This window comes from Brettanomyces bruxellensis, chromosome 3 (genome assembly GCF_011074885.1).
Source record: "Brettanomyces bruxellensis chromosome 3, complete sequence".
In the NCBI taxonomy this organism is placed as follows: domain Eukaryota; kingdom Fungi; phylum Ascomycota; class Pichiomycetes; order Pichiales; family Pichiaceae; genus Brettanomyces; species Brettanomyces bruxellensis.
In genome coordinates this window covers 65722-93234 of record NC_054684.1, presented here as the reverse complement: position 1 = coordinate 93234, position 27513 = coordinate 65722, and the positions used below count along the sequence as shown (strand labels likewise).

Below are 27513 nucleotides of genomic sequence, written 5' to 3'. Positions count from 1 at the left end.
TACGTCGTTCGAAAACACATGTATTGTATTATCCCTCAACTTCATTTACCGATTGATCAGGATAAATTATGCCTTTTTCCCCTCCCATTATTTTTTCCGGTCCCCTGTAACTTAATTTCGTTTCTTTCAACGCTTTTTACCTATAATAAAACATTAGTATTACAATCAATTGATTTTTTTGACAAAACATATTTTGCGTAGAAACAGAACAGTTTCTATAAAGTTGATATTCAGGACACCGTTTAAAATTTGAAGGAACGTTGTTCATTCCGTTTCCGTATTTCAGCCTTCTTGTTTCTTGGTCATAAAATAACAATACGATTACAAATCTAAAATTTTTCCCACAAGTATACCAGTGGATGATAATAAACTTTTCGTACTATTTTATGGGCACCGGACAATAGAAACCAAAAAATTGGGATGCCTTCGGAAACCTTTTTTTGTGGGGATAAATGATCTTAGTGCATGCACAAGAAAATATCGACACGGATTTGTGGAGAATGAAACAGCGTATCATATATAGGATGTAACCTGAATAAAGCCAGAAAATTTTCACCTTCTATGTGCTTACTAATGCGATCGCAAATGATATTTGGTAGAATTACAATAAGAACCCGCATTATTTCTCAGTTCACTCTATTATACTTGTGGGTAAGAGCTAAGAAAATGGTATAAAAATAACTTCACAAAGGTTACCCGCCAATAGAAAAGTTTACTAATTTAGAAGTAGACCTTCTATCAGCACCGTTAATCACAATGTGGGGTATCCCGGAATTAGTAGCTAGTTTATTGTTCAAAGGGGTTGTTGAATAAGATCGGTTGAAAGATGGAATGGCTGCTGTCCGTATATCCATAATCGTTTATTTTTTATAAATTTAGTATTCCGTTAATCGAAAGATTTTTGTTCGTGCTTCCGATTTTTTTTCTTCCTTTCCCCTTCCCAAATTATTGTTTTAATCTGAATGGGTCAGGGAAAAAATATATCAGTGGTGGGAAAGAAAGCTGAATTGTCTATATGGTTCAAATTTTGCCTTTTTCCGCCCAATGTTATAAATAAAGCAGTATGGGCACATTAAATGTTTCTTCCATTGGTACTTATCTTGAATGAAGCAGAAGAAATGCAACCGTTGTATGTATTTTTCGTGTAGATCCTTTTGTGATTCACAAACTCTGTTTGTATTACATAACAGAAGTTGGAATAAGTTTTGTTGCAATGGCATATGAGAAAGAGAGAGAATATTTATCAACTCTAAATAATGAAAAGAAAGAAAAAGCATGGGATAATTCTTCCATTCGGAAGATCCGTAATGGCCCTACGGAATTGGACGTCTCGAATACTGATGAACCTGCAACATCAAGATTGGTTCTCGATACAAAACCTCCAAGAAACTTGAAATATGAGAAAACGGAGGGAATTCCTAATTCTCCATCTTTAACTTCAGCCCCATTTTCCTCGTCGGCAAATGCACATTCTGCATTTGGTGTAATTGAGAAAGCACCATCATCGAATATAACACCCTCCGGTACTTCTGTTTTGCACCGTGGATCTTCTGCTACCCAGAAACCTCAGGCATTTAATAGAGAAGCCGACCAGAATTCACAAATAGTTGGTAATTCTGCACATTCACAATCCGCAGTGGATGGCAGGCCCAGCGTTTTCGATAGCGCACTAATCCCTCCACCTATCCCAGAAAGTTTGCCTACCACCCCTGGTTACGAGCTAAATGGTACTTCGTATTTCGATTTGCCCAGAAAAAACGGATATTCGCTTCCACATCAACAAACGGTTTTAGCCGCTACTGGTGAGACAGTTACTCCTTCGACTCTTGCCCCAGATGCTCGGGAAGGCTCCGAAAGTCAAGAAGAGCATCTTCTCAGGTCAAAAAAAAAGCTTGAGGATGTCTCCAACGGTTTGACCCTTAGTACTCCTCGTGAAACCTGGCGTTTGGTGGCTGCTATTATATTTGCCTTTACGGCCGGTCTTTCCGATGGCGCACCCGGAGCATTATTGCCTCGAATTGAGGAATATTATGGAATTAATTACACCGTTGTTTCTATGATCTGGATGTCTAATGCAGTTGGATATATATCCATCGCTCTTTCTTCATTTAAACTAGTCCCGTGGATGGGTTACAGAAATCTTTCCGCTTGTGGCTGTGTCTCACTTGTTATAATGTATGCACTTGTTTGCGGTGCACCACCTTTTCCACTTGTTGTGATTGGTTTCTTCTTTGGTGGAATGGGACTTGCAACAAACTTCTCTTTCCAAAATATATTCCTTGGCAGATTTAAAAAATCATCCGTTTACCTAGGATTTTTCCATGGGGGTTATGGATTGGGCGCTTGTCTTGGACCTTTAATTGCAACCTCTATGGTTAATGCTGGCCAAAAATGGAGTAACTATTATTTCATTATGGTCGCTATCTCGTCATTTAATACGCTCAATTTGTATTTCTCCTTTAAAGGGTACGAGAATGAGCAGAAAGCGTACGAGGAATACGATCCTCTGTTGGAAAAACAAGCTGATGTCAGAACTCCAGAGAAATTAGAGTCCCAGACGGATATACCCCTCGCGGACATTCAAGGAACGTCAACTGTGCAGAAAGCCACGAAGAATGGTAACAAAAGTATGAAATCCAGCGTGCACAATGTTAGTGAGAAAACTTTCGAACATGTTAATCCTGAAATTGAAAACTCAGGTAAAAAATCAGGACATGTTTCTGATCTAATGGTTTCTTTAAAATCACCAGTCACTTGGTATCTTTCGTTTTTTGTCCTCTTTTATGGCGGTGCAGAAGTCTCCATGGGTGGTTGGATTGTCACCTTTCTAGAAGTCTATCGACATGGAAGCACAAAGACAACAGGTTATGTTGCATCCGGCTTCTGGGGTGGACTTACAATTGGCCGTCTTGTTCTTACACCATTAATTTATAAAACAATCGGCGCAAAATGCGGAATAACTGTACTTATTATACTTTCAGTTTTCTGCTGCCTTCTAAGTTGGTTGGTTCCTATTTACCTAGCTGAAGCTGTTTTTGTGGCTTTTCTCGGTTTGTTTACGGGCCCCATGTATCCATTAATGGTTACAGTCGCAATAAGAGTTTTACCAAGAAAGATTCAAGTCATTTCAATGACGATTATGACTGCAGTTGGATCTTCTGGAGGAGCTTTCTTCCCATTTATTGTGGGCCTAGCAGCTCAAATGGCAGGTACTTATGTTGTCTTCCCTTTCATTATAGGATTTCTATTTGGTACTATGATTCTCTGGTCCTTCTTGCCTAATCCGGATAGAACCGTTGTTACGAAATATTGGCAGCGACTCTTTTAATTCATTTGTGGCCGTCTTTCGTATGCTTGTTTCTATTTACTTCACAATGATAAATGGCTAGTTCCTTCAACTTTCCGGTGTAAATCATACAGTACACTTCGGCTCGCGCCGTAAAAATCTTTTCGTCAAAACCATTATTATTTGTGTCTATATACATGTTTTATCACAATTAAATACACTTCATATGTTGGACATCATCAGTTCTACTTCTTCTGTCTGGGAACATAATTGTAGTACCACAACTGTCTTGGAGGATAGTCTGTGGGAATTCTTATCTCTAATGGAAATCTCTTACCATACTCATGCTCGTTTGCTATTGTAAAAAGTTTTGGACTAGCAAATTTCAAGTCTTCAGATGCTTTTTTCATACTTTCGTATTGCCTCTTTAACGTTATTTTCTGCTGCTCGATTTTGTTCTTTCTTTCTAATGACCATGCTTTCATTATAGTCCTGTGTTTCACATAATCCTCGTTGCATAGTTTGATTAGTCGAGGCATCTTTCTACCTGCAGACAATACCGATAGTTGAGAAACAACTTTCTGTGCCTCAGGTGAAAGGCCAGCTTTCGAACGCTTTAGACGACATTGTTGAATTCTACAGACTGAATTGCTCCTCGGAATAACCCCTCTTAAGTTTTTAATACCAAATAACATGTTTAAAGTCTGGCCAGTAATATTATTCGTCCATACAAAAGCAAAAATGAAAAATAATGTTTAAAGTTATCCTTCAAATATTATTGTCGAACTGTTCTGTTCTGAGTTCCTCATATTCACGTCGGATCGACAGAAGAAAAAAAAAGGAAAATCAAATTAAAAAGAAATTAAAAAGAAAGACGCGACGATAGACTGCATTAACTCTTATTCCAAAATTCAGCTCGTAATCGAAAAAGACGTCCTGTTCTTTCTTATTTTAAGTATTCGGTAACTTTACAATTATATCATAGAGTATACAATGCTACGCATTTAGTGAAAATATTTCTATTGTACAGCAAGATGGTTAGAAATTGTTTAAACCCCCAGTTAAGCTGATGAATGACTTGTGTTACAGAAAAGGTATTTCAATCGAGTTGTGGAATACGAATATTTAACAATTATCACTGAATATAATAGTTATAACTCTGGATACCTAATAGAACAATGCAATTGGTATTTAGGACTCATATGCGGCAAACAGTTATAAGGACATAGCTGTACATATGAATAAATGCATGAATGCTGAAGAAATACTAATCATTAAAATATTTCGCAAATGAACAGCTCTGCGTAAGCATCTATCGTAAAATACTATCAGATGATGTCTTTAGTTTAAATGCACAAGCTTGTTTCAAAGAGAATTCATCTATGGTTTGTCTACCTTTTTAAATAGCATGGCAATATTCATAAGAATTAAGTGAATTTTACTTCCACGAGGGAAAAATGTGCCAGCGTACTCCGAATTTTTTACCTCATCAGTCCTTTACAATATCACATAATTGAGATATTTAAAACGTGCATAAATTTAAGCATCTTTCATCCTTCAAAATCTGAATTCCCTTGAATATCTTTATAAACTCTATGTAATAATGTATATCTGAACCATAATCCAGAAACGTTCACACATTACCCCTCATTAATGTTTTTATTGTCCGTGTTTTCTGTATTTGGAACATTTTAGAGTTTTGAGCTCCTCTTGCTTTTGTTCTAAGGCATAGATCGTTTTATCTCTTATTATGAAACAAGAAATAAAGACAAGCTCAAGATTTTTGTGTTCAGGAAAACTCTTTTGCCTGAAAGGTTTTTATAATGAAAAAAATAAAATCCCTAAAACCTAAATTTCAACACAACTTGCTCAACAAAAAATGAATCAAATACATGTTCACAGAATCATAATCAAACACATATATATATATTTACCATGAGTAATATTCTAATTTAAAAACCAGATGGTTAAGAAATTAAATAAGGTATTAGTTTTTTAAGCGCAACAAACATTTTGATATACCACATCAGAATATCAAGATATACAGATCTCCGCGAAGAACTTAAAATCAGAATGCACATGTATTAGTCTTCGTGCTGTTTAAAATTGATTTGGCCGAATCATAGATATAAACTGCTTATATTCTATGGATAAAGTAGGGTTATCCTTTAAGTAAATTCTAGCTCTGTCATTGAATGATAAATTATTCCAGAGTTCTTCTCTCCCGATTTCACTCAACGTTGGGACACCATGAGTCTCGATTGCAATTCCACTTGCAAGGGTACCACAAATACAGGCAGCATTTAAATCACCATCACTTAATATATACCCAGTTGCGAAAGCACCAACAAACGTATTACCACAACCGGTTGGATCCACAACTTTGCTTTGATTAATATAATAAGGAGGGAACCACCTTTTTTGCGCATGCGTCATAAGTAAACTTCCCATTTCTCCACAACGGAGTACAATTGCTGACTTTAAGGTTTTAGTGATGTAAGGTAAAAATTCTTTAGCGACATTCTCGCAACAGTTGGGGTTATGCGGCTCCGGCAATCCCAACAGTGAAGCACATTCCGCAGCGTTAGGTGAAAGAACATCTATTTTCCCTAACACCGGTATACATTTGGATAGCATATTTTGGGTACAGTCATCTGGGTCCGGTTCCCAAACAACAAATGGCATATCTTTATCACCTCTAATTTCTTTAAGCTTCTGTAAAACTTCTAAGCAATCTTCCGGCGAGATTATGAAATGAAATGACTTTGAATATAAAAGTTGCCTATGCACCAAGATATCTTCCAAGCCAATGCAAATTGGCTCAGTAGTGAAACGGAACTCCCGGTATTCATTCGCTCCATAATTATTCCAGCCATGATTACAAGCACGATCATTATGATATCTAAAAATGGCAGCGGTATTCCAACTTTTGAGTTTCTGCTCAATCGTTGGCGGGCAATCATTTCCAATGTCCACTATCCAACCGCATTTATTGGCGTAATTATTTCCCAAAACTATCCTTGAGCCGACAATGGCGAATGTTCCTCCCCCTCCAAGAACATTGTATAAAGAACTTCCGTTGGAAAAATGTATTTCATCAATGATAAACAAACCTAAAGAACAAAATATTAAACGCTTATCACTCATATTTAAAAATTTCACCGTGAAAATGACCCCATAATGTAGTATTTGTGAGACAGATTGTCAACAGTGGGCTCATATAATTAAAGATATCTACTTTCTATGCAATAGAGATCTCTTGTACGGCAAAACTAGAACATTGCTTCGATATTCAGAAAAAAAAAATATTTTTCATAATTACAAACAAAATTACACTAATTTAGAACCTATAAACTGATGTAAGTATATTCATTGGCGGGGGGTGGATTCCTTCTCTAAAAATTCTGTCCACATGGACACAAAGGATCTACTTGGATTGAGTTTATCCGCCGGGGTGCTAACAACACTGTTTGAATTAACTTTCGAATGTGAACTCAAGAGACCAGCATGCCTTCTCATATCGTCACTCCAGTTAAGATAATTTGATATCAGCTGAAGCACTTCATATTTTTTAGAATCACCTCTTGGAATCTGAAGGAAACTAATAAAAAGGTTAGAGACCAATTCCCTGTCCACAGTTTCTTGAGATGACTCTTGCTTTATAAGCTTCATAGCTTTGGTAAGATGTTCATTCAATGCGATAGTCTCTCGCCTTAATTTTCCGATGGTCTTCTGCTTGGATTTTATTTCTTTCTGTAATGCAGTATTTTGGTCAAGACTTTCTTGATATAACTTGCGTAACTTTTCTAGAGCATCAAGCTTATCTTGCTGCATTATCAATTTTTGATTTTTAACGTTAAGCTGTTCTTTATATTCATTAGAATCCAAATTATATTTCACTTTCAAGGCTTTTAATTCTTGGATGAGCTTGCTACGCTCACTTTTCAAACCATTGAATTCTTCATTAATCTTTTCGTTCTCCTTTAAGTTCACAACACATTTCTTATTCAATTCATCAACCTCATGCTGCAGACTTTGCTTTGATGTCTTTTCTTCGTCAATCATGATAATATACTCTTCAATTTCTGACCTAGCTTCTTGCAAATCAGCCGCCAACTTTTTATTTCCTGTTTGAAGCCGCTTTACTTCAAGCGAATACTCGTTACTTTTGATTTCTGTAGTTTTTTCCAGACTCATCTTCATTCTTGACAGTTTTTCGTACTCTAAGTTAAGTTTGTTCATATCTGCTTGCAATTGTCTTATATCCAATGTCAATTTGCCATTTTCCTTCTGAAGTTGAATGTTATTTTCATTCGTCTCTTTCATTTGTCCCTTTATCTTTTCCAGTTCAGACTCAGACGCTTTCATTTTGGTAAAAACACTCTTCATTGAAGAAAGTCTGCTTAAAAGATTATGATAATTTTCTTGGACTTTATCATGCTCATTGGATTTTTCTTCCAATTGCTTTTCAAGCTCTTGAATCTTTCTCTCTGCCTGACTATCTGCTTCTTTATCCTTTCTCAATATTTCAGCTTCCTCCCTCAAACTAGTGTTTTCGCTACGGAGAGTGTCGATTACTTTGTGTAATTCATCATACTCCTTCTTTTCATTTTTCAAAATTTCATCAATTTTAATTGCCCCATGCTTCTTTTCATCCTTTAAAGTTTCAATTGCTTTTTGTTTAACATCCACCTCCTTTCTTAGTTGATCATTTTTTGTTTTCAAAACAACTTCCGTGCTATTGCTGGATGATTTGAATCTAGTCAAACTAATTTCTTTTTGAGGTCTAGAAACTTCCTTTACTTCATTAGGTTTATCGGAATCGGATGGATTGCTGATGGGTTCCATACTTGTTCCATCCTTATTTTTGTCTGCCACAATTTCTTCATTGAAATGGCTATCGTTTTTTGGACTTTGAATATCCGATCGATTCTTTCTTTGTCGTTGCTTCTTCTTGCCCTTACTCATACCGGTTTAAGTACGTATGATGAGATCCCTTATTTTAACTAGCAAACGACCATACTTTGATTTTATTTTAGTCCTTTGAATCCATGAATTTTCAGCCTTTTTTTGAGCTCTCGTGTATTTAAAGTGTCACTAGTTTTTTTTTTTACTTGAAAAAAATATTGAGGAAAGAAAACACTTAGCTGTTCAAAAATGAAGACATACATTAAACGACGATGAATACATACATGCTAATTCTCCATCAGTTCGAATCATTAACATAATAAGCATTAAGAATCCATTAATTAGGAGTCTCTGATTAATATAGATATTATGACTGCTGAAACAAGAACCAAATACCCTACATTGTCATCACCTACATCAAATCCCAAACTGGTATGGCTGGTAATAATGTTAGGATTTGCTTTGAGACTATTGGTTCCAGTGTTTATTCCTGGGGTGACAAGAGTGCTTGATCAGTCAGTTTTATTTTCGACTCCAATCAACTCTTTTCGTTCGTTGAAAGAGGCGTTGTTTCTTTCTTTCAACAACATGAACCCTTATCATGAGGGTGAAATTGTTCACCATCCTCCATTAGTTCTTGAGCTTTTCAAATTTTTGGAATCTCCGATTCCAATGAATATCTTTTTGGCATTAATGGACTCATTTTGTGGGATACAATTGATTAAGCTTAATAAGAAACTCAGAGATCATGACAACGATAGATCATACTATCCTGATTATGTTATCGCCGCTTTTTATAGCTTCAACCCATTGGCGCTTTTGACTGTATATGCTAAGTCGACAAATACAATAAACAACTTTGTTTTCTTGACAGCGTTGAATGCATTTGCCTCAAATCCGCTTGGCTTATCTTGCATGGTGTTAATTGCAGTGTCGGCATATCTCTCTTACTACGGCTGGTATTTTATTATTCCGATGCTTTTATTTGCGTACAAGAAAGCGTCAAAAGAAGGTCGGGGTGCAAGAAACATTGTTTTCAAATCAATTTTCACGTTTTTGCTAACTTTAATGGTCCTTCTTGGCATCAGTTACAAGATCAGCGGTAGTTCATTCAGGTTTGCTTCTTTAGTTTACGGGACTATTGTAAGGTTTAGGAAGATTACCCCTAACTTAGGTTTATGGTGGTACTTTTTCACCGAGATTTTTGACGCATTTAGTCAGTTCTACTTGGGAATATTCAACCTATACAGCTTTATATTTGTGGTTCCAATCACGATGAGATTTATCGGATCAGAAGACAGTTCAATTATTGATGCAATCTTTACGGTTTGGAGCCAGGTGGGAATTTTGAATATATCCCGGGCATATCCTACGATTGCAGATAACAACATATACTTTTCAATGATGATATTGTTCAAACCTCTTTACAGGAAGCTCAAGTTTGCCCCCTCTGTCTCGACTCTGGCAATGTTCACCATCCTTCTTCTTTTACCTGTCTTCTATTATGTCTGGATGGGTGCAAATTCGGGAAATGCTAACTTTTTTTACGCAATTGGCTTGACACACACATTGATCGAAATGGTTGTTCTTTCGGATTTCTTCTGGTCAAAATTGCAGCTTAATTATTATAAGTCAAAGGGTATTGATCCAAACAAAAAGGAATTGAAATTAACGCAGATATAAATGAATACTCGATAGATAAAAATTTAATACCCCACCATTTTCGCATATTAGATTGGAATGTAAAGTTATTTAATGCTAACCGAATTCAAATAGTGTAGAACAAAAAATATGAGATCAGAGATCGTGCGCACTTCTACAAAATGTACTTTTGAAATTGCTTTGCCTTTCTCAGAATACCAATTACTTCTAGGTATTCGGAATGTCGCTGTAGAACCAATTGTTAGCCAACTCAATGACTACACTTACGGCAGGCCCGGTAAGAAAAAAGTAAATGAATAGTGCGAATCTTGAATAGCAATAATTGTTCAAAATGTTCAAGTTACTGTGTAAGGACTAGAAATCCAAAACGGGGACAAAAAAGTATGCCGCCTACTTGGAGTAAGTGAAAATGAGGATAGAAACAAGTATTATTTTCTGTCATGTCAGGAATACAAATGTGTATTCAACGTTGCAATATTGCACCCAAAGAAGAGGAAAAGGGGGAGAGGAAAAGGGTGCTTCGCATGAACACGAGGACCCCTGAGGAAGAAATATAATAAAAAAGTATAAAGAAGTGCTTTATTGAAGTGAAATAGAGAAGACAGGGAAGTAATTGAGGGAAATGGCCGGGCTATCGGATTACCATTCTGGATGGAATCTCTGCAGAAGAAAAAAAATACTCGAAAAGCGAAGTGGCCGTATTCTGCTTAAATCATTTTAATCACATTGCATACATAAAACAATAGTTCTTCTTATTTACAGAACTTTGCGCTTTTTGTGTATTAAGGTCTTGCAACAATAGTTTTGGACTAAAATACGTCGTATTACTTATGCCTGCCGAAGAGCACCTTATTAGCAGACAACAAATTGAAATAACAATTAGCGTCACCTAGGGCAATTATATCCTTAAGGAAAATACCACAAAGGTAAAGAATAGCAAGCATTGTAGGAAACAAAGAATGTAGGGTAAAGGGCCCAACTTGTGATCATGATAGTTTTCGACGGGGAATAAAAGGGGGAAAAAACTGAGTGCCACCGAAAAATTTTTTTACCACGGGATATATTGGCACGAAAGCAAAAGTCAACGCATTTTGTAGATGTGAATATTTGCTATCTTTATTGAAGGAAGATACCGTTAAAAATTGATGCGTGCTATTGTAGAAAATGCAGATAACGTAATGGTCAACGGTATCTTTAGCATTACTATCGTGGATGAACCAAATTAGAGTTCAATTCTTGTAAGGCATTATTCAAAGATTAGATGAAAAGGAAAAAAGGTAAATAGAGCAAAAAAAAAAGGGAACAACCGCGCGTATGTGAAAGAATCGTTAGATGCAGAATTGGAGAAACAGCGAAAACGAGAGATAGATGATAGCGCGAAAATGATAGATAGCCAAAGATATTGGAATAAAGCACGAAAATAGTTTTGTGGTCGGGGAAGGGAAAACGAAAAGAAAAAGAAGAATAATAATACTTGAATAATCGGACATGGTTAGCCGTTTGCTTTATTCTTTTTGCCGTCGAGAAAATAGAGATAGAGAGACGGAGGATCTAGTTCTAAAAGCTGCCTAAAGCCGTACTACTGAAATATCTATTGGCGTGATCTAGCAAGGTGATTCGTTTAACACACACCAAACTTTGGGCTAATAATAATGTATAGTCAGCTATCAAACACATATTACAGCCAGCAGCAACAAAATGCAACCAATAATCTAAGTTATTATAAACGGACAGACACGCTTTACCAAAAAGCGAGCTTCTTTTTCGTACGGATTATTTAAGGAGCATTTAGATGATTGTATTCAATATACAGTATTCCCCTATTGCATTATGTTAAAAAACTATTTTTTGTGAACACTAGATTGTTCTCGTAATTTTTTTGGTTGTTTATTCTTATTACGTTGACTGTGTTTATACATCTTTTATTATTGCTTAAAATTTAAATTCTTGATTCAGCAGCCAATGGAGTTGCGATTTTTTTCCCATTGTAATCAGTTGTATCCAAATGCACCGAATTGGGTGAGCGCGCTGTTTTTTAATTTACTTTTCGGGACACTTCTTTGGACTCTCCAAGTGTGTAATATTTGGAACTTGAGGTGCGAGGTGTAAACTTTCCCAAAAAAGAAATCGGGTCCTGCCAGTTGAAGAATAAGTTTATCCCCGTAAGAAAGCTTAAAAATTGATGTACTTGATTATAAAAGGATACATATTTCCCTTCAATAGGCGCCACACAACTATCAACGAACAACTTTAATTTCTCTCTTTCTGCACCAACTCTTGTTCAAATATTGTTGTCAAATCTTATTCACTCGCTTATAATAAACTAAAAATGAAGTTCTCTACTGTTTTGTTCGCCTCTGCCGTTGCTGCTTACAACACCACCGTCATCGAGACTATCACCTCATGTTCTGAGGCTGGTCCATGTGAGACTATCACTTTGACCTCTACCTACTGCCCAGAGGAGAATGCCACCTCTGTTGCTCCATTTGAGGGTGCCGCCGCTGCTGGCCACGCCAACGTCTACGCCGCTGGTGCCGCCGCTTTGGCTGCTGGTGCTATGCTTTTGTAAGTTAATGGATATTAACTTATTGAGCATTTGGGTGTATTAATACTTGCCAGCTTGTTACATTGCTTTAATTTTTTGTGAGTGATACGTTGAGCCGAGTTGATCACGTTTATACTTTAATCGATGAGGTTTCTTGTCGTGCTTTTTTTATTTACGAATCGAATAATTTCGTTGATACTTTGGGAAAAATAATTATTGTTGTAGCTTTGATTGTATTAAGTGCAGATTTTATTTTTTTGGTAAGATGCTGCTTTTCTTTATTTCCATTTTTATTTTTATTTTTCGAGGTTGCTTTCGGAGATCATCGGGTTTCCGTAAGGCGGTGGTGTTGAGACTGTTCAAGATCAACCGAAATAAAGCAACAAACAATTTAAACAATACATGCTTCTCTTATATGAAACTGAGCACAGGCCTTTTATGCTGCGGAAAATTTAAAACGAAATATGAATTTATACACATAATAGAAAATTTTAATTTATATCGTTAATATCAAGTAATTGAGCGGTATGGAGGGATGATTTACAGAATTAACCCAAAAGACCACCACGGGCATAGTTCACGTATCTAGATCGTCCCGAAGATGCTTCCACAAGTCTTTTTAATGTAAGATCGAGCCGATCACGAAGTTCTATGTTTTTATTTCTAGCTTTATCGCAATTTTCTTTGGCCTGCTCTAGTTGCTTCTTTTTCAAGTTGGCGGTTGACGTTTCTTCGGATTGTTCCTTTATTTTCTCACGTAATTGTCGTGCGTATGATTTCTTTTTATCAAACTGAACGGCAGACTCCTCTACAGACTTCTTCGCTCTTATCAGCTCTTCTCTCATGTACTTCATTTCCGTATTGTTCGATTCCACCTTCTTTTGGATCCGGGTCATATTATCTTTGCATTCTACGGTCTCCTTATCTAAGCATATCCATTTCTTACTTGCCGACTTTTCACCCTCTGTTGAGAAGGAGTTGACTAGCTTAGAAACATCCTCCCTTACCATCGATAACTCCTTCTTCAACTTTTCAATCCTAACATCAAGACCCTCTATTGCTGTTGTCTTTGAAAATACATTTTTCCGCATATTTTCTGCCTTCCTCAACATTCGACTGTATTCTCTCCTCATAATTGCAAATTCTTTCATCCTCGATTCAAACGTATCATCAAACATCCTAAGTTCTGTATTAGTGCTTTGCAATGCAGACATTTTCATCGTGAGACTGTATATAAGTGTATGAGTGAGGACCTCATCCTGATGAATCTCTTTTGAGATACCAGTAAGTTTGTAATAATCACTGTTGAGAGGATTCGTTAAATACTTTTTCTGCCATCTTTTTGATTCATAAAAATCAAGCTTCTTCTCATTTTCTCCGCAATAGCGGGGCTGTACAATATGGCTCACCATTTTAGTTTTACCGCTTCCAAAATTGAAATTCAAATTTAACTCCTTGGATTCTTCCTTTGATTCCGCTTCCTCCTTTAAAAAATCCTTGTTATCAAAATTGAACTTGACTTCAGTAAGCAACGAGTGCTCAACATCTTTACTATGAAATATTGGAATTTCAGGAATGTCCGGCAATGGCCAGTCAGTTTTGCAAGGCTGCTTAAACCAATCAGTTAAATACTTCAGGTGTGAAGTATACACAGGTTTCAAGATTGTAGGAAGTTGGCCAACGCTTCCCCTCATGCTCACAACGGCTGCAACAACTCTTCTTATATAATCATCACTAGATCTATCGCTAAATTGATTTCTGAAATAAAGTGCAATGTGGTCCACCGAATATATCGGGACTAATTGTAATATTTGTGTTTGTGAGGATAGGTATTTGCGAAGTTTCTCATTATTAGGGTCTGCTGTTACATCAAAAAGAATTAAAAAGTCGAGACCTAAGTTTTCGTCTTCTTCATTGTTTGGCAGGTCCTTCTCATTTAAATTTTCCATACTGGAAGGAAAGAGATGCACTGTTAAGTGAAGTCCCATATGCGCCTTTTGCTTTGCACTGGAATCCCTAACCTTAACACCTGAATATCTTTTCAAATAGCATTTTGAACCGGTACAAAGGGAGTTAACTAGATCTAAGGTTTTACCTTCTCTAGCAACAATTCCAACATCAATATTTTTATTGCTATCTCTGGAATGATCATTTTTATCCCTAGGATTATATGCAGCATCCAGTATATTTAAAATATCATTCAAAACTTGAAATTTACCACTTGTCTCCGCTAACCGTTTCGGTAAGTCTCTATTAGTCAAGCTTTTAGGAAAGTAATGATCAATCAAAAGGTAAGGATGCGAAGTGATGAGCTGATCGTTGTTTAACATGGTATGCAAAGAGTCTAAAATAATTTTTCTGTTTGTAGAAGTAAGCCCATCATTATTCTTGTCATTTGCTCTTTCAAAGAATTTAAGAATATCACTGTAATGTAATGAAACAATCTGGTCGGTTAATTCTTTCTGGAAATCACTCATCGGCGTAAGTATTTTATAGTTGTTTGATATTTGATAATCTGGGTCAATAAAGAAATGCTCTTTATCAATAACCTGAGGTTCGGGTTTTGCATCCAAAATTCGTTTTAAATCCATTTTAATATAGACTCAATATTCCTTAGTAAACGCTGAATCTGAAAGTCGTTGAGAGATATTTAAAAGATGAAAACAAATCAAGATTGAATGCTCTGTTTCCTTTACAATTTATTTATACAAATTTTTTTTCGTGCTCTCGTCCTGAAACTTTTGATTTTCTTAACTCCTCTTCACTTAATAAATCTACAAACAAATTAACTAGATATAAACTCAACGTGAAAAGTGAAGCAGTCGTGTTATCACACGTTATTAAATCATCCTTGCTTTCCGGACTAATTTCAAAGCAAATTTTTTAGAAAATGAAGAAGACTAATTTGAATACACTTACAGATGGTATGTTATTGTTTTTTTAAATATATGATTAATTGCGTCTGAAGCTAACAATACTAACTGATTAATACTACAGATGAAATCAAGCTATACGATAGACAGATTAGATTATGGGGAATGGATGCTCAGGCAAGCCTAAGGAATTCTAGAATTCTTTTGATAAATTTTACAAGTGTGGGTGTCGAAATTTGTAAAAATTTGATGCTTGCGGGTGTCGGCTCCTTAACTATAGTTGATGGAAATAAAGTACTTGATCAAGATATGGCATCAAACTTTTTTCTTTCTTCTTCACAAATAGGAAGATTAAAATTGGAAGCATGCAGAAATAGCGTTTCTGATTTGAACAAAAGGGTTCAGTTAAATATTGTTACAGATGACTGGAGAACATTGTCAGATTTGGAAACCTTTATTTCAAAATTTAGTTTAACAATCGCTACTGGTGTCAACAAAGAAGAAATAATAAGGTTGAACAACATCACTAGAACATTAAATATTCCATTCTATTGCACATCTACTCACGGCCTATTCGGATTTATATTCGCTGATTTAATTGAGCATCATTCAACAGTGAAATATGATAAATCCTCACAGAAAAAAGTTGGTCGAACCGACGAGGTAAGTACAATAATAAAAATTCACGAGAAACAAGAGAACGATAAATCGATTCAGGAGTGTTTGATGAATTTTAAGTATCGTCCATTTTCAGAAATAGGCAGTACTTTTATTAAAAACATATATCGCACACCAAAGAAACAGATTAGAAAGGTCAGTGTCCTTCTCCCAGGAATCCTAGGGCTTCTTGAGTATGAAAGTGCAATAAATAAGAAAATAGAAGATGTTAATATCAGTGAAAAGGAATTATTAGAAAATACGAAGAAAGTGTTGGAAAAAATGGGATTACCAATGCAGATAGCAACAGACAATACTAAGAAGATAGCGCAGCTTGCAAAGCAGGCTTACTGTGAATATCAACCTATTAGCAGTATCATTGGCGGCGCAGTTTCACAAGACATAATTAATTGTTTGGTTGGAAAAGAAGTTCCGATCGACAACTTTGTTGTACTAGATGGCTCGAGTGATGAAATGCTAATGTACATATTGTGAAATTATTGGTAGGGATACACTCTCAGATATATATATTTGTTTTGTAAAGATAACGCAAATTACGGTATTAATGAATGAATTAGAGTTCCGTGTGATAAATTTTAACCGACCTGTCCCAGCCGCCAGTAATGATTGTTTTACTATCAGAAGAGATGTCACAACACATTAATTTGTCAACATTTTTGAATTTTTTAATAACTGAAAAGTTATCACTTGATATCAAATTCAGATATCCATCATAGCCACAGGATGTAATGTACTTATCATCGGGGGAAATTTTAATGTCTGTTATGACCTTTGAATGAGCCAACACTGTGTTTGTGGCAGCTGAATCGGCTCTTCTCAAATCCCACACTTTAAGGTTATTATCTGCACCTCCACTAATAAGTTGATATCCATTTGGGCGCCAGGCTAAGCCATGGATTGCACGAATATGTCCATTTTTCTCAAGAGCTGCTATTGATTTTCCTGTTCTTATATCCCAAATTCTAATGATCGCATCAAGACCGGCAGTGGCGAGAAGTGATCCATCTGGATGACAGCTCAATGAAGTCAGTTCTTTGGAATGTCCTTCCTGGTAATATAATGATTTCTGTGTTTCGACATCCCAAAGTCTCCAGGTCATATCATACGATGCACTAGCAATAAGACTATCGATGGGAATAAACTGTAGGGATGTCACTCTATCTGTGTGACCATAAAATTTTGGATATTTCTTCATATGTACTGCTGACATGTTAAGTAATGTAATATTACCTTCAGATCCACCGGTGGCAACTATTTCATTTGAGTGCGGCATCCAATCCAACGTGGAAATTTTACCGTCTCCTACATCCATAAATGTCCGTTTAACATCCAAAGAATGTGGATCTAATATATAACAATGACCATCCCAGGATCCCGCTGCAATGAAAGCACTACTATACGAGAATTTTAGGGCCGATGTGAAACGGTTCGAGATAACCTGAGAACCTTCGATTTCCATCGTCTTCAAGGTTGCATAATACGACCGTCTGGATTTAAGTTCTGTAATCATATCAAAGTTCTGGTACAATTCTCTCTGCTTATCAGTCCTAATTTTTGCTCTGTTAAGGGAGGAATCCGCTATTCGCACCCTCACATCAAAGAGCACATCAGGCCCTGGTGTATAAAATTCTTCATCTTTCTGCTCCTCTGACTTAGAGGGAGCAATGCTTTCTTTGCCCAGTTCTGCTTGTGAAGAAAGAAAACTTTCCATGGAGTTTTTATTCTTTGAAAAGAACTCTATGAGCCGCTGTCTTCGTTCCAACGGACCTTCACCAAAGTATATGATAGGTTGTTGGAAACGCCTTAACACAAATTTCACATCGTCATCTATCGTAGGAACGATTTCGGTCAAATTACTAGCTTCTTCCATTGAAAAATTGTGCAGATATTAGTAACTGTTGTTTTTGAAAAGACAATTATTCTTAAACTGTCAGAAATTGGAATATGGTTATTAAAACTCTAGATGTCAAATGAGAAAAATTGCTTCGCAAAAAAAAATAAATATATATATGTGTATATATAATTTAACTGATTTCCGATGCCCGTATAGATCATCATGTAGCTGCATCAAGTTGCATTAAGATTATATAGATGCTCGAAACACAGTACTTCAATGCTTTAAATGTTGATCGGTATACACGATTTTTGTATTTTCACTTACTGTATTGCAGACATTCTCTTTAAATTTATATCTGATAAAATATGTCACTCAAGAGTACGTCCAAATGATTGAACAATTTTTGATTTATATGTGCGAATAAAGCAAATTGAAAGAGCACATTTTCACCAAAAGTTGTCGGAATTGAGAGCGAATTTATCATCATCGTAAGGAACTACAGCTGTTTTCATGAATATTTAATTTATTTGTTGTATATCATGATCAGTTTTATCAACATCTTTACGTAACTCTTCACATCCTGTTATTGCGTACACAAAGCAGAAATATTTTGTACGTAAAATTATTCGTAATAAGCGTTCCAACATTAATTCCGAGTTCGGAGAAGCGTTCTTTCACGCATAAACAAATTTATGTGCGTTTAGAGATGGAACACGGCTTTTCGGAATTATTTATCAATGTTGAAACGGCAATAAGGGGAAGATAGGTTTTGCTTTTTCATCTGTTCGTTAACCCTTCGGAGTGAGGGCAAGCTGATGAATAATAAATAAATAAAGTAACCGGGGTAAAAAATTTATTCATTTGGACAGCAAAAAGGTCATAAGTAAATTTATGCCTCAAATCAACGAATAACCATTATATTATGCCAAGTGCATAGGTACTCTTGCTTGAACACAGATGATTCCGTTTCCCCACAATAATCTTTTTTGCCCCAGGCGGATGGATCTCCACAATAGTTTTCTCAGTTCGCGGGTTTTCGGACTTTTAGGCCGAAAGGAATTCTTTCGTTTTCTGGTATTTAATGGTGGAAAGGAAGATACTTGTGTTAGTTTAGAAATGATAATAGCCTAATCGATTTTTTTTTACAATTTGAACTACAAGAAATATAAATATGGCCTTCATTCCCATAATGGAAGTGCTTTTTTCTTCGCCACTGCTTTACCTTTAATTCTCGTTAACCAGAAAAGTTTGAAAACACAAGCTTGATTTAAAAGAAAAATTGAATACTAAGCTATGACAATGGTTTATACAAGTATAGATCTTGAGAAAGAACAACAGGATTTCAACAATGAGGTTGCTTCAATTAAAAAGTGGTGGTCGGAACCTCGTTGGAAAGGGATCAAAAGGCCTTACACCGCTGAGGATATTGCCTCCAGAAGGTCCACGGTTAAAAACCCAAATGCATCTGACATCATGGCGAAGAAAGCTTTTAAGTTATTCCAGGAGCATGCCAAAAATGGTACTTCTTCCATAACATTTGGAGCCCTTGACCCAATTCATGTGTCTCAGATGGCAAAATACCTAGACACTGTTTATGTCAGTGGATGGCAATGCTCATCAACTGCTTCCACTTCTAATGAACCATCTCCTGATTTGGCTGATTACCCTATGGACACTGTTCCAAACAAGGTTCAACATTTGTTTTATGCCCAATTGTTTCATGACCGGGTCCAGCACAGAGAGAGATTTTCTGTTTCCGAAGAGAAAAGGGCGAAAATGCCTTATATTGATTTCATGAGACCCATTATCGCGGACGCCGATACTGGTCATGGTGGTACCACAGCAATATTCAAGTTAACCAAGTTGTTTATTGAGAGTGGCGCTGCTGGAATACATATTGAGGACCAGGCTCCAGGTACTAAGAAGTGCGGACATATGGCCGGTAAGGTTCTTGTTCCTATCCAGGAGCACATAAATAGATTGATTTGCATAAGGGCATCTGCAGATGTTTTTGGTTCTGACTTGATTCTTGTTGCTAGAACAGATTCCGAGGCCGCAACATTGATTACTTCCACAATTGACTTTAGAGATCATTATTTTATTTTGGGAAGCACGAATCCTGACATCGAGCCTCTGGTTGATGTAATGAATGCGGCACAGAATAAGGGAATGTATGGTAAAGAATTGGAAAAGGTTGAATCTGATTGGATGGCAAAAGCTGGGGTTATGCGCTTTAGTGAAGCAGTGGAGACAGAAATAAAGAAGTCAGATATAAAGGATAAGAATGCCGCTATCAAAAAATTCAATGATAAGGTTACACCACTTAGCTGTACATCCAACGTTGAGGCAAGAAAACTTGCCAAAGAAATTCTTGGAAAGGAAGTCTATTTTGATTGGGATAAACCAAGGGTTCGGGAAGGCTACTACCGATACCAAGGCGGTACACAATGTGCTATTAATCGTGCTAGAGCATTTGGTCCATATGCTGATTTCTTATGGATGGAAACTAAATTACCAATTTACGAACAGGCCAAGGAATTTGCTGAAGGTGTGAAAGCCGTGTATCCAGATAAATGGTTGACCTACAACTTGTCGCCATCATTTAACTGGAACACTGCAATGTCATCAGAGGAGCAGGAAACGTATATTCAAAGATTAACAAAGCTTGGCTTTATTTGGCAGTTTATCACGTTGGGTGGTTTGCATCTAAATGCTCTTGCTGTGGATAATTTTGCCCGTGACTTTAAGAAGATTGGAATGAGAGCATATGGCCAAAATATTCAAGCACATGAGATCGAAGATAATGTGGAGGTTGTTAGACACCAAAAGTGGTCTGGAGCCGAGTATGTTGATAGCATTGTAAAAATGGTCACTGGCGGAGTTTCCAGCACTGCGGCAATGGGTGAAGGTGTTACAGAATCACAGTTCAAGTGATTTAAATAATTTCTTCTTGAATACCTGATTTAAATGCTTTCTTCCTGAGTATCTTTCATTTATGCATAAAATTTCAAATTGTCGGCAAGGCAATAAATATATTATAATTTTCTTTTTGTTTGATTTCATAATTGCTTGTAATAATAAACAGGATTACTCAAAGTAGCAGGATATCGTATAATTGACAGAAATACAAAAATTCAGATAGAAACGTGAATAGTTTATATTGGAGCTATAATATAGAATTCGTTTGTTTTTTGAATCAAAAAAATATATATGAAATAAGTAGAAAGCTCACAAATAAACTATTGTAGCCTGGTGCATATTTTTACAATCCGTTATAGAAGTAATTGTAACGCTCAGCCAGATTTTTAATGAGAAATGATCAAACGGGAAAAAGACCGCATAATACAAATAGGATTCCTAGACAAAGAAACACGAACAATTGATTATTAAAATTGTAAGACTAACAAAAATATTTTATTAAGCAGAAAATGGAGAAAACATTGAATGTAAATTGTCGGACATATGAGAATATTGCCTAGTATTAAGTAATCTATTATTATATGACATTAGATTTATTTGTTTTGAGATCTGAACTTATTCTTGTCAAAACAATGAAGTTCTCGAACAATGGAGTTCAAGTAAGGAAATATGGTATTGTTATATCATCCGATTAATACGAGAACTACATCTATATAACGTGAAGATATTCCCTTTTGTATATCATTATACATACTCTTTATTATATACTACAATAAATATCAAAATACTATATGAATCTGGTAACACTAACTTTGACAATTCTTAAATAACGAAGATTTAGAATAATATCTAATAGAGACAATCCTGGATAAAATGCACTAACTGTGTATGTTAGGGAATCAGCAGAAAAATAATTATGCGCGATCATAATTCTGTTTCTGAGAATTAAATCTTTTTTTTTATATTATGTATGATTACCTCACTTTATTTTCCTTTTTATTTTTACTTTACTTTACCTCTGTCGGACATATGAGAATATTACCTAGTATTAGATAATCTATTATTATATGTCATTAGATTTATTTGTTTTGAGATCTGAACTTATTCTAAAATAACGAAGATTTAGAATAATATCTAATAGAGACAATCCTGGATAAAATGCACTAACTGTGTATGTTAGGGAATCAGCAGAAAAATAATTATGCGCGATCATAATTCTGTTTCTGAGAATTAAATCTTTTTTTTTTTATTATGTATGATTACCTCACTTTATTTTCCTTTTTACTTTTACTTTACTTTACCTCTTTTTATATAACTTGTTTCTTCTACGAAGGGACGAGACCCGATAGCCTATTTTGCAATACAACTAGTTCGACTCCACTTTGATGGTAACAGAGTAAAGGAAGTAAATTCATTTTCTTCTATGGTGACACATACACAATTGTTAGAATGTTAAAGGCATTAACATTATCACACAGACCACTTGGTACATTTATATCCACCCACTTAGGTAACCGACCTTACAATTGTCTGAATCTCCCCGACTGCTAGGTTCTTATTAGTTCTATTAAAGAAGGAGTTTGATAGCTAAAGCCCGGGAGTAACTCATAAGGTCTCTCTTAACTCCGACATCCGCACTTACTTAAATTACATCATAACATTCTAAAAACACTATTTTACAACATACAATACTTCATCTTTTAGTGGTTTGATTGAACACTGCAAAACAAACACACAAATCACTTTGTACTTACATAATCTAAAATAATTTAGGTTCAAACCAAAGCAGACCCCTTACAGCTGGTGTGAGGGATCGAACAAGGAAAAGTCACGTGTTATCCAAATGGTTACGTAATATTATGAGCGAAGCAACATGAGCGAATTATTTATTAAAATTGGACGACGAGATGCAAATATTTTATTAAGCAGAAAAACGAGAAAATATTAAATGAGTATTTAGCCTTTTTGGAAAACTCAAGATGAAGATAAGAAAGAAGAAGCAACAGCTTAGATAAGAAGAAGATAGAAAAAGAATAAGAAGAACAGAGATAAGAATAAGAGAAAATATAACAAGAAGATAAAAATAAGAAAACAAATAAAAACAAATACAAAACAAGTCATTAAAATAAATATAATAACACTTCAAATTATAAACATATACAAAGGGGTGCTTTTATCTATATCCTAGTGAATACAAACTAGTTGATTATTTCATTATACATTACTTCCGCACTTACTTAAATTACATCATAACATTCTAAAAACACTATTTTACAACATACAATACTTCATCTTTTAGTGGTTTGATTCAACACTTCAAAACAAACACACAAATCACTTTGGACTTACATAATCTAAAATAATTTAGGTTCAAACCAAAGCAGACCCCTTACAATTGGTAGCATCGGATAGTTACGATTACAGAACAAAGGATATAACAATATGGATTCATCAAGACCAAATGGAATTAATTCGAACATCAGCCCACCAAAGGCGGATTTCAATGGTTCGGGAAGAAACATGGCAGCCAGAGCGAACATTTTGATTCATGAGATGGATGAATATTTCGAAGCCGCAGAATTGACAAACAAAGTTAAAATGAAGTACATCTTTTCCAGAGCTTTGAGCGGTGTTGCAAAAAAATGGTACGATCAACATATCAGATTAGACGAAGAATACGGGGAGAAAGAGTATGAGCAAATTAAGAAGACATTTTTGGAACATTTTGCACCAGACAATGCTTTTCAAAAGGAAAGTTCAAAGGACAAGTTTTTCAAACTCACCCAAACAAGAGAGGTTCAATCATTTGCAGACGCTTTATTGACGATTGCTATGGAGATTCCTAGTTATTCAACCAACAACGAACTCCTTATAGATAAATTCATCAGTGGACTTAATCCAAAGGTCAGACATCACATGCACGCAGTTCCAGATGGGTCACATTTCGAAAAATATTTAGACGCAGCAAGGGAAGCAGAGAAATTTTTGAAATCAGATCCTGTTTACCTGGCAGAGTTGAGTGCCATGCAAGGAAACAATAAGAGACGTAGAGGCAATTATGGAAACAACAATCAATACCATAATCAAGGAACAAGTAGAAATGGATACACCAACAATGACAATAGTGGAAGATACAATAATAATTACCAGGCAAACCAACGTGGATATTTTGGAAGAGGATCTTACAGAGGCCGCGGCTATGGTAGACGCGGGTACGGTGGACCAAGAAGAGGCCAGAGTTACAGAGGCAATTATCATCAGAATGGTCAGCGCAACTTTTCATACTATGGTTCACCACCACCTCAAACGGGTACGAATCAACAGGGCTATGCCCAGGGGCACTTGCAGCGTATAGAAGCACAAGATGCACTAACAGATAACTCAGAAGACGTTGATATGGAACAAGAGAATAATTTAAATGCGGAGAGTCAATAGAAGCCGACCTATCTATTGATACACAAAGCGGTCAGAACGAAACAGAAGTGAAAATGCGTAATATAAAAAATTTTAAGAAAAAGGAAAATATAAAAACGAAAAAACAATTGGAAAATAGAAAAGAACAAAAAGACTTGAATTTGAACTCTTCGTACTCACAAAAAATTACAAAAACGCAAAAAAATACTGAAAATTTAAAAAATCAAAAAAATACTGAAAACTTAAAAAACTCAAAAAATAAAGAAAATTCTAATGTTCAAGAAAAAATAGAGGAAATACCTCATAGCGATCTAGATGATGCTCATGCCCTAGCGCTTAATATGATAGATCAAGATGCCTCGGTTTCCGTTAGAACACTCGAGAATAATGTATCTGATCACAATACAGAAAGTGAAGAATTTGTTGAAACCCTTAAAGAAAATTTTGAAAAATTAAAGTTAGAAAACCCTGATTTAGACGAAAGTTTTTTAAATGAAATTGTGTATAAGAATTACGGCCAGGACTTAAACTTAAACTACGTGGAAGCACCGCAAATTGCTGAAGCAGCTAAGGTAATTGCAATCTTAAAAGGGGCTTACCACATGCCAGTGGTCATCGACTCAGGGGCTACATCGAATTTCATTTCGAGGCAGATCGTAAAAGATTTAAATTTAGAATCAGAAATAAGGAGATGCGAACCTTTACAAGTTAATGCAGTCGGTCATAAAATGGTGACTTCACACTTCATCGTTTTGGATTGGACATTCCTTTTCCAGACTGAGATTAATGCAACGGTCGCGTTCTTCATAATTGACATTCCTACAAGAGATGTCTTCTTAGGTTTACCGTTTATTCAAAGGTACCAAGAATTTATTAATTGGAAACTTATCGGGAAGAGCAAGCCTTACCAGAAAACTGATTATAATATAAAATGTAATTGTCTTGACATAGCCGATTATTTAAAAGAACTTCGCAATCCAGAGCAAGTTCCCGGCATGCTATATATACAAACTCTTACCCCAGAAAATACTCAAATACGCACAGAAACAGAGGTTAGTGGAGTGGCACACTTAAAAGAAAAATTAATTAAAGAATACTCTGACGTGCTTACGAATGACCCTCCAAGTACACTACCTCCGAAAAGAAATTTAGTTCATCGTATTATCCTTCAAAGACCTAACGATACTACTTTTAGAAGGCAATATAAATTAAGTCACGCAGAACAGATCGAATTGACCAAACAAGTTAACGATCTTATGAAACGCAATTGGATTCGGCCAAGTGCTAGTCCATTCAACAGCCCAGTATTATTTGTAAAAAAGAAAGATGGTTCACTTCGAATGTGTGTCGACTATAGGGCTTTAAATAATCTTACTATTAAGGATAAATTTCCTATTCCTGATATTGAAAAGCTTACTAGCGATCTCGGAAAAGCAAAAGTTTACTCTAAATTAGATTTAATGTCAGGATATTACCAAGTTAGAATAGAGGAGACTGATATCGACAAAACAGCTTTCAGTACCGAAAACGGTCACTACGAATGGATGGTTATGCCATTCGGGCTAACGAATGCTCCTTCAACATTTCAACGACTGATGAATAATATTTTAGCACCTTACTTATCGAAATTCGTGAAAGTTTACATCGACGATATATTGATTTACTCTGAACATACGGCAGATCATTTCGACCATGTCCGAACCGTGCTTCAAACGCTACGGGAAAATAAGTTAATAGCAAAGCTCAGTAAGTGTGCATTCTTCTTTAAGAAATTAAGGTTTTTAGGCTTTGTAATTACACCTGAAGGTGTCGAGACTGATCCAGATAAAATAAAAGTTATTAAAGAATGGCCTACGCCAACCAGCATTAAAGAAGCACAATCTTTTCTCGGATTGACTGGTTTTTACCGAAGATTTATTCAACGATATTCATTAACTGCTAAGCCGATTTTAGATTATATTGCAAAACGTTGTGAGTGGACTTCCCTCCAAGATACAGCATTTAAAGACCTTAAAAATAAGTTCCTGTCAGCACCACTTCTTGTACATCCAATATGGGATCCGGGTTATACCTTTCGTATTCATACGGACGCGTGTGGTTATGCGGTTGGTTACGTTCTCGAACAACTCGATCCTTACGGGAAAGTTATAGGAGTTATTGCTTATGGTTCAAAGAAATTATTACCAGCTCAGCTTAGATATTCTATTTACGAACGAGAGTTCTTGGCAGTGATTGAGGCTTTAAAAACATGGCGTTATTACTTAATGAATCGCAAATTTATTATAAAAACGGATCACAAAAGTCTCATACATTTAAAGAATCAAAATCTCATTGACACTCAAAGAGTCGCCAAATGGATTGACTTTTTGTCCCAATACGACTTTGAGGTTGAATATATTAAGGGACATGATAATTCAGCAGCAGACGCACTATCGCGTTATCCGGAATTAAAATTATTAGAACCAGCTGCCGGTTTAGAGTTAGCCGCCGCAGCAGTCTTAGATGCCTTAGCGCTCGAAGACATAGATAAAAAACGGTCCGCCACATTTCTACATTCTATTATTACTTCTACTCTTGAAGACAATGCAATTGCAGATATTACCGATTCAGGCGCAATGATTGCAACATTGACGTCTGCTGACGAGTCCTCTGGATCCGTTCAGTCTATTTTAAAGTGGAATGATGACCTTAAACAACAAATTATAAAAGCGTATAAATATGATAAAGACCTAAGCAGAGTCTATGAGCTGTTGAAGAATGGGGCGAAGCTGAAACCGTCTACGCAGGACCTTCGTCATTATGCTCAGCACTTCAGATATCATAACGAATTACTATATTACACTACTTTTTTGGGTAGCGAGTATTCTAGATTAGCTATTCCATACGATAAAAAGATTAAAGATTTACTTGTGAGGCAATGTCACGACTCCATTACTGCAGGACATTTTGGATATTTCAAGACTTTCGAGCTAGCTCATAAAATGTTTTATTGGCCTAAAATGTTAAACTATATTAAGTCGTTCTGTAAGTCATGCAGCGTTTGTCAACGAAATAAGACCTCTACTCAAGCTGTCCAAGGACTATTTTCACCATTACCTATACCGGAAGGTCGATGGACCGATGTCTCTATGGATTTTGTTACTGCTGTTCCGAAAACTATTCGAGACCATGATATGATTCTGGTTATCATTGACAGATTTACTAAAATGGCACATTTTATTGCCACAGATAAAACTCTAGACGCACCACGTTGTGCACAGTTATTTTTGGCCGAATGCTTTAAGCTTCATGGCATCCCACACCGTTTAGTGTCGGATAAAGATATTAGATTTATGAATAAGTTTTGGTATACATTTAATAGTATGGTAGGTACCTCCCTACTCATGTCTAC

At 35.9% G+C, this 27513-nt stretch overlaps 11 protein-coding genes across 11 annotated transcripts; 6 read left to right on the top strand and 5 right to left on the bottom strand.

The window, feature by feature from the left end:
* Positions 1-1213: 1213 nt before the first annotated feature.
* Positions 1214-3328, top strand: BRETT_000036 (uncharacterized protein; the record flags this gene model as incomplete). The annotated part of the gene is made up of 1 exon (XM_041278614.1): positions 1214-3328. One exon carries the CDS (start codon positions 1214-1216, stop codon positions 3326-3328), a length of 2115 nt encoding a protein of 704 aa, XP_041134809.1.
* Positions 3329-3531: 203 nt separating this feature from the next.
* BRETT_000035 (uncharacterized protein) lies at positions 3532-3981 on the bottom strand (the record flags this gene model as incomplete). Its single annotated transcript, XM_041278613.1, has 1 exon — positions 3532-3981. One exon carries the CDS (start codon positions 3979-3981, stop codon positions 3532-3534), a length of 450 nt encoding a protein of 149 aa, XP_041134808.1.
* A 1405-nt stretch (positions 3982-5386) lies between these two features.
* Positions 5387-6433, bottom strand: BRETT_000034 (uncharacterized protein; the record flags this gene model as incomplete). The annotated part of the gene is made up of 1 exon (XM_041278612.1): positions 5387-6433. One exon carries the CDS (start codon positions 6431-6433, stop codon positions 5387-5389), a length of 1047 nt encoding a protein of 348 aa, XP_041134807.1.
* A 222-nt stretch (positions 6434-6655) lies between these two features.
* Positions 6656-8254, bottom strand: BRETT_000033 (uncharacterized protein; the record flags this gene model as incomplete). The annotated part of the gene is made up of 1 exon (XM_041278611.1): positions 6656-8254. One exon carries the CDS (start codon positions 8252-8254, stop codon positions 6656-6658), a length of 1599 nt encoding a protein of 532 aa, XP_041134806.1.
* A 387-nt stretch (positions 8255-8641) lies between these two features.
* Positions 8642-9877, top strand: BRETT_000032 (uncharacterized protein; the record flags this gene model as incomplete). The annotated part of the gene is made up of 1 exon (XM_041278610.1): positions 8642-9877. The coding sequence occupies one exon, from the start codon at positions 8642-8644 to the stop codon at positions 9875-9877; it is 1236 nt and encodes a 411-aa protein (XP_041134805.1).
* Positions 9878-12185: 2308 nt separating this feature from the next.
* Positions 12186-12425, top strand: BRETT_000031 (uncharacterized protein; the record flags this gene model as incomplete). Its single annotated transcript, XM_041278609.1, has 1 exon — positions 12186-12425. One exon carries the CDS (start codon positions 12186-12188, stop codon positions 12423-12425), a length of 240 nt encoding a protein of 79 aa, XP_041134804.1.
* Positions 12426-12949: 524 nt separating this feature from the next.
* BRETT_000030 (uncharacterized protein) lies at positions 12950-14992 on the bottom strand (the record flags this gene model as incomplete). The annotated part of the gene is made up of 1 exon (XM_041278608.1): positions 12950-14992. The coding sequence occupies one exon, from the start codon at positions 14990-14992 to the stop codon at positions 12950-12952; it is 2043 nt and encodes a 680-aa protein (XP_041134803.1).
* A 330-nt stretch (positions 14993-15322) lies between these two features.
* Positions 15323-16426, top strand: BRETT_000029 (uncharacterized protein; the record flags this gene model as incomplete). Its single annotated transcript, XM_041278607.1, has 2 exons — positions 15323-15325; positions 15410-16426. The coding sequence occupies 2 exons, from the start codon at positions 15323-15325 to the stop codon at positions 16424-16426; spliced, it is 1020 nt and encodes a 339-aa protein (XP_041134802.1).
* Positions 16427-16505: 79 nt separating this feature from the next.
* On the bottom strand, positions 16506-17822 carry BRETT_000028 (uncharacterized protein; the record flags this gene model as incomplete). Its single annotated transcript, XM_041278606.1, has 1 exon — positions 16506-17822. The coding sequence occupies one exon, from the start codon at positions 17820-17822 to the stop codon at positions 16506-16508; it is 1317 nt and encodes a 438-aa protein (XP_041134801.1).
* A 1260-nt stretch (positions 17823-19082) lies between these two features.
* Positions 19083-20723, top strand: ICL1 (isocitrate lyase 1; the record flags this gene model as incomplete). The annotated part of the gene is made up of 1 exon (XM_041278605.1): positions 19083-20723. One exon carries the CDS (start codon positions 19083-19085, stop codon positions 20721-20723), a length of 1641 nt encoding a protein of 546 aa, XP_041134800.1.
* A 2427-nt stretch (positions 20724-23150) lies between these two features.
* On the top strand, positions 23151-24143 carry BRETT_000026 (uncharacterized protein; the record flags this gene model as incomplete). Its single annotated transcript, XM_041278604.1, has 1 exon — positions 23151-24143. One exon carries the CDS (start codon positions 23151-23153, stop codon positions 24141-24143), a length of 993 nt encoding a protein of 330 aa, XP_041134799.1.
* Positions 24144-27513: the final 3370 nt, after the last annotated feature.